The 6,778-nt window shown below is 43.4% G+C and overlaps 1 protein-coding gene across 1 annotated transcript; it reads left to right on the top strand.

The window, feature by feature from the left end:
- Positions 1 to 4,318: 4,318 nt before the first annotated feature.
- Positions 4,319 to 5,123, top strand: mrps28 (mitochondrial ribosomal protein S28). The gene has a single exon (XM_061732872.1). It carries the CDS (start codon positions 4,341 to 4,343, stop codon positions 4,887 to 4,889), a length of 549 nt encoding a protein of 182 aa, XP_061588856.1. The 5' UTR covers positions 4,319 to 4,340; the 3' UTR covers positions 4,890 to 5,123.
- The last annotated feature ends 1,655 nt before the right edge of the window (positions 5,124 to 6,778 follow it).

The following is a 6,778-nucleotide window of genomic DNA, read 5'->3' as shown; positions in this document are numbered from 1 at the left end:
GATTTCTATCATTTATAGAAACATTTTTGCGGTTAATCCAACCAGACTGGACTCACTTCGAACTGTGTGGAGTCAGGACTTTGGGACTGATATCACTGATGATCAGTGGGATCATATGTTAGATCTGGTACACGCATCTTCTATATGTGCAAGACACTGTCTACTTCAATGCAAAATCCTACACAGGAGCCGAGCCACTACACCAATGCAAGATTAGCGAAGATTTACCCAGATAGGGCTGACTCATGTAACAGATGTAAATTATCACCGGCAGATTACATGCATATGTTTTGGTCATGTCCGAAATTGTCTTTATTTTGGTTGGGGTTGTTTGATACGCTGGGGAGGGTTTTGGGTAGCACAATTGACCCCGACCCCCTCACTGCCCTCTTTGGAGTACCACGACCAGTGTTGGGGGTAACGCGTTACAAAAGTAACGCAATTACAGTAATGTATTACTATTTGCTGTAACGCAGTAATATAACGCATTACTAATAAATTTTCGGTAATATTTTACTCGTTACAATCTAAGTAACGCGCGTTACAACGCATTTTAACCCGTTTAGCTGTTGTTTTTTAAAGAATTCACCAACACCGCGTCCGCGAGACATCCCGACAACAGAAAAAGCGTTGGGAACGCGGCGCGGCGGAACGTAGCGCCGCTGGACACTGTTTGTGTGGGGACTGTTTAGCCAGTGAGCAGAGCCGGCAGGGAAAAGTCAACAGTGCGGCGTGTCCGCGTGTAACTTAAATCTACCATGGTCTCAGCGTTAGAGCTCGGCCAAGTGAGGCTTTATTAATATATGGGCTTTATACATTTATGAAATATATATGAGCGCGGAGTCGGCGAGGAGCTGCGCCCGGCGAGGAGCAGGAGCCGGGCTCACAGTCAGTCGCGCTGTGAGAGCGGATTTATGGTTCCGCGTTAAATCGACGCAGGGCTTTCGCCGTAGGGTACGCAGTAGTTCGCGTAACCCACGGCGTATGGCCTGCGTTGGTGTAACGCGGAACCATAAATCAGCCTTAAACCACACCTGCAGCCCATCAGGAGGAGAGGTTAAAACAGCTGCGAGTTGTTGATTGCTGGTACGTTTTGTTAACTCTGAGAGAAATATTGGTTTGTTTGTTAGCTTGCTGGTGTTTTTTTTCTCTCTGGGAGTTATTTATGAAGAAGTTCTGAGTTCCGTGTGAGCAGTATTCGAGTTGAGGGGGGATGAGGGGTGATGTGATGGCACCCCCCCTGAAATTAAAACGGTCCAAATCACCCCCTCCCCCTGAAATAAAAACGGTCCAAATCATCCCCCCCTGAAATAAAAACAGTCCAAATCATCCCCCCTGAAATAAAAACGGTCCAAATCATCCCCCCTGAAATAAAAACGGTCCAAATCATCCCCCCTGAAATAAAAACGGTCCAAATCATCCCCCCTGAAATAAAAACAGTCCAAATCATCCCCCCTGAAATAAAAACAGTCCAAATCATCCCCCCTGAAATAAAAACGGTCCAAATCATCCCCCTGTAAAACTGTCATCCCTCCTTTCCATCCCTTATGTCATTTCATCAATGAATGTGGTTTTACTGCTATTTCAACATTTAGAGTCATCACCAGAAAAATAACACCAGAAAAATAACTTATTTGACAATTTTCACCTGTTTCAAGTAAATTTTCACTTGAAATAAGTAGAAAAATCTGCCAGTGGGACAAGATTTATCTTTTTTTGCTATTTTGTTGAAAGTAACTCAAAAGTAATACACAAGTAGTGTAACGCATTACAATTCAGATATAGTAATATTGTAATGTAACTAATTACTTTCAAATGACAGTAACTAGTAATATATAATGTATTATATTTTGGATGTAACTTGCCCAACACTGACCACGACACACTGGGATGCCTAACACTGCAAAACGAGTCATAGCCTTCACAACTTTACTCGCTAGAAGGCTCATCCTCCTCAAATGGACACATACGCTTCCGCCCACACACAATAGATGGATACATGAAATCCTCAGTGGTGGACAGTAACGGAGTAAATTTACTTGAGTACTGTACTTAAGTACATATCCAGAGGATTTGTACTTTACTTGAGTATTAGATTTCTTTGGTACTTATTACTCTTACTTGAATACATTTCCAAGACAAATATTTTTACTTTTACTCGAGTAAATTTCTAGGAAGGCTGAAAAGTACTCGTTACTTTCAGGTCTGCTCTTTTTTCTTCTTCCCTAAAATCCTATTGGACACAAGCTGTTTTTGTCAAAGGAGGAGACCTATCACAGTGCACGCTCTCCACTGGGATGTACGTAAAGCGGAAATACATCAAGCCTCCTCAAAACGATTCCGCCAAAGTAGCCTGCGTTTGTCAAGACAGAGCTGCAACAATGGCTACGCCTGCGTCAGGAGAAGAAAGACAATCCGCTGAGTCGTCTGAGTCTGATAATGAGCCGGACTCGGAGCAGGGACTTTCACAAAATCCTTGGCCGTATCTTAACTCAATGTTTGAGTTCGACCGAGTAAAAAACGAGGGCACAGACAAACCACAGACATTTACAACTTAAACTTTACAACTTAAATTAATTTCGAAAAAATATAGTAATTTACTGATGTGGAAAATAAGAAATGTACTCTTACTCTTACTTTTACTTAAAGTAAATTTAAAAGCATTTACTTTTGGATACTTAAGTACCTTTAAAAGCAAGTACTTTTCTACTCTTACTCGAGTAATATTTTGACTGAGCTACTTTTACTTGTAACGGAGTAAATTTTGACCAGTAGTATTTGTACTCTTACTCAAGTACTGGGGTCAAGTACTCTGTCCACCTCTGGAAATCCTATACTGCATTAAGCTGGAGAAGATTGGGTTCTCCCGTCGGGGTTCCTTGGAAGCCTTTAACAAAACTTGCCAACCTTTTGTTGACCACATTCACTCACTCAGCATTGATGAAGAACCTGAGGACTGATTAGAAACGCTGTGAGCAGAATACCCCCCCCCCACCTTCCCCGAGTGAATGAGTGTGTTTGTATGTATGTGTATTTTTGTATATATGTAATGTCTGTGTCTGGGATGGATTATTGCTTATTTATCCCCCGTCTTTTTTTTATTTTTTTTTTATTTATCTTTTCTCAAGTGGAACCTAGATTTAACTCTGATACTAATAATACTTTGAGTTCTCATGTCTTATTCTGTTACGCTTTGTCTTGTATTCCGTCCTTCTCTGTTTGTATGTCTATTTGTTTTTGCTCGTCTTGTATTAAAAAAAAAAAAAAAAAACGCAGACCACTGTAAATACCACCTGTGAAATTGTATCATCCCATCTGCGAGTTACTAATAAACAAAGTTGGAAAAAAAAAAAAAAAAAATATGGATCCAGACCGTTAATAATCATTATTTTCTCCATATACCGCTCCCTGGCTTCCTTGTTTAAGGTATCCCGGTAAATTCCAGTTCCTTTCCAGCAGTTTAACATCTTTTTTTTGCGTTCCGTCTGTTCACTTGGTGAAACAGAAGTCCGTCCCGTCTTCTCTCAAAACAAATGCAGCGACGGGACAGGATCTTTCCGGCAGTACGCGCTGGTGCTCATGGGAAACGTAGTGTTCTTTCTGGTAAAGCACTACCGCTTTTGTCCAAAAGATGCCGCCAAACTCAACAAAAGCTGAAAGTTCCGTTGTGCTGCTTTAAAATGTCTCATTTTAGTAAACACTTAAAACAAGACTCATCACTGGAAAAAACAACAATTTTCACCTGTTTCAAGTAGATTTTCACTTAAAATAAGTAGAAAAATCTGCCAGTGGAACAAGATTTTATTTTTCTTGGAATGAGAAGATAAATCTTGTCCCACTGGCAGATTTTTCCTACTTATTTCAAATGAAAATGTACTTGAAACAGTGAAAATTGTCAAATAAGTTATTTTTCTGGTGTTATTTTTCTGGTGATGACTCTAAATGTTGAAATAGCAGTAAAACCACATTCATTGAAGAAATGACATAAGGGATGGAAAGGGGGGATGGCAGTTTCACAGGGGGGATGATTTTGACCATTTTTATTTCAGGGGGGGATGCCATCCCCCCTCATCCCCCCTCAACTCCAGTACTGGTTATAAGGCAATCCTAGTCTTTCTCAAAGATGAAGGGATAGACAATAGGATATAAATGTGGTTATCTTATTTTACTTAGGTAGGCTATTTCCTTTTTTTAATGTTTTTTTATTTCCCCCCTTTTAGATTGTAACCTGATGTACTAATTATCCTGATGTTACACACTCCGGTACAGCAGGTGGCGGTATGCACCTAATAACGTTGGTTGTGATCCGCCATTAAACCTAGAGAAGAAGAAGCATCATCATGGCGACCTTGTGCAGGACGGTGCTGCGGGTCCGCGGGTCTGCTCGGCTGGCCCCCTGCGGGGCCACCAGGACCTTCTGCAGCGCGGAGCCGGGCGGCGGGCCGCCCCCCGCGGACAGGGCCGGCAGGTCCGGCTTCGCCGCCGCCTTCCAGCAGCAGACGGAGCTCCGGGAGGCGGGCGGAGCCCCCGCCGGCCCCGCGGCCGCCTCCCCCGGGCAGGAGGAGAGCTTCGCCGCGCTGCTGCGCAGGTCTCCGCTGCTGCAGATGGGACCCGCCAAGGACAAGGTCGTGGTCGGCAGGGTCTTCCACGTGGTCGGGGACGACCTGTACATCGACTTCGGCGGTAAATTCCCCTGCGTGTGCCGGCGGCCCGAGGCGGGGGAGCGGCTACAGCGGGGCAGCAGGGTGAAGCTGCGGCTGCAGGACCTGGAGCTCACCTCCCGCTTCCTGGGGGCCAACACCCACACCACGCTGCTGGAGGCCCAGGCCCTGCTGCTGGGGGCCCTGGAGCCCAAGGACGGGAGGGAGGGCCGGGACGGGAGCTCCTGAACCCAGACTCTCAAACTGTCCGTGTGGAAATAAATACATGTGAGGATTTCTGAAAGGACTCTGGTGGAGGAACCAGACTGAACTGAAGAGACTGCAGATGAAACAGTAAAGTGTTTACTGGATGGAGGTGTAACTGTGGAAACACTTGATCATGTGAAGTGCACTAATCAGTGTTTTTCATAAGAAGTAAACGTTTCTGTTTTCAGTTTCACTGGGATTAAAGTGTGTAATTGTAATTGTTGCTGATGTTTGTGGCGCTTCCTCTCTGAATCCCAGGACCATGCAAAAATCCTTTAAAAATAATTATTTCATAAATAATTGAGGAAAATATAAGTCTAAATTCATAAAATTAATTTTATCTTCAGGAGTAGGCAATTCAACTTATTATCCTAAAACCGCAGAGTATCCCCCACACCAGGATGGTTCCACCTAACCTGTCAATCACCTGGCTTCACCTGTCAATCACTTGGACCAACGATGAAGTCGTGGTTGAAGCGTAGCAGCAATATTTTTATGTTTGATAAATCAGTTACTGATGGCACACTGCTCTGTCTTAGGTCTTTTTTTTTACAACCAAAAGTGTTTTCCGCTGGTTAGGGGGTACTTGGCTGAAAAAATATTTCACAGGGGGAACATCACTGAAAAAAGGTTGAGGACCACTGGGTTAAATAGTATAAGCACCCCCCTGGATTCCATCGTGAGTCTTGCGTACACAAAAAAAATCAGATGTTCAAAACTGTGCTTAAGCCTAAATCCACGCACGTTTCTTTAAACATCACAATCGACGTGGAATTGAGTGTATATGCGCACAACACACTTCTCTGTCTCCTTCCCCAAGTAGATCAATTTGAATATGATGAGTAAGTAAGTAAAGTTTATCCATATGGCACCTTTCACAGTCAAGGGAATGTCACAAGGTGCTTCACGAAGAATAAAAACAATACAATACATCTAAAAATACAATAAAAACAAGACGATACAGATAAAAAGCTCCTAGAATAAAATTACATAAAATAAACATGATGGTCATAAAACAACTGTCTTACTACTTATGTTTAAAAGCTTGGAGAAACAGGTGGGTTTTTAGTTTGCTATTAGAAGCATGGATGGAGTCCAGAGAACGTAGAGACAGCTGGAGATCGTTCCAGAGCCTCGGTGCGACGGCCTGGAAGGAGCGACCTCACGTCTTAAAGCGGGTACGAGGGACCATGAGCAGGCTCTGGTTGAATGATCTCAGCCTCCGAGATGGAGTGTAGGTGCATAGTAGGTCCTGGATGTGGGAGGGGCCTGACCATGCAGAGTTCTACAAGTCAGCACCAAGATTTTAAAGTTGAAACAAAAAGGAACAGGGAGCCAGTGAAGAGTTTTTAAAATTGGGCTGATGTGAGTCCTCCTTTCAGAGCAGGTCAGCAGCCGTGCTGCAGAAGTTTGGACTTGCTGAGGACGTGACAGTTGCAGTAGTCCAAATGAGATGACATAAAAGTGTGAATAATTAGATCAAGGTAATGTTTGGAAACAACTGTTCTTAATTTTGCAATATTCCTTAAATGGTAAAAACAGTTCGTCAGCTGCTTGGAGTGCTGTTCTAATGACATGTCTTTGTCAAAGAACACACCAAGATTTCTTAGGCTGGACTTAAAAGAGACACTCAAATCCCCTAGAAATGGTTGAGAGCTGAAATGACACCATCAGGGCCGATGACCAGCACCTCAGTTTTATCTGAGTTCAGCTGCAGAGAATTTACTCCGAGCCACTATTTTATCTGCACAAGGCACTCCTTCAAGGAGAAACACTTTCCGGAGTCCTGCAGCACCTGCAGCCCACTCGATATCAGATCAGATCTGAAAGTTGCCTAAACATTCAATAAAAACTTTATTCATTCATTGCTG

Source organism: Cololabis saira, chromosome 1 (assembly GCF_033807715.1).
Source record: "Cololabis saira isolate AMF1-May2022 chromosome 1, fColSai1.1, whole genome shotgun sequence".
NCBI classification, from domain to species: domain Eukaryota; kingdom Metazoa; phylum Chordata; class Actinopteri; order Beloniformes; family Belonidae; genus Cololabis; species Cololabis saira.
Note: the sequence above shows the minus strand (reverse complement) of the source record. Positions and strands in the feature narration are given on the sequence as shown.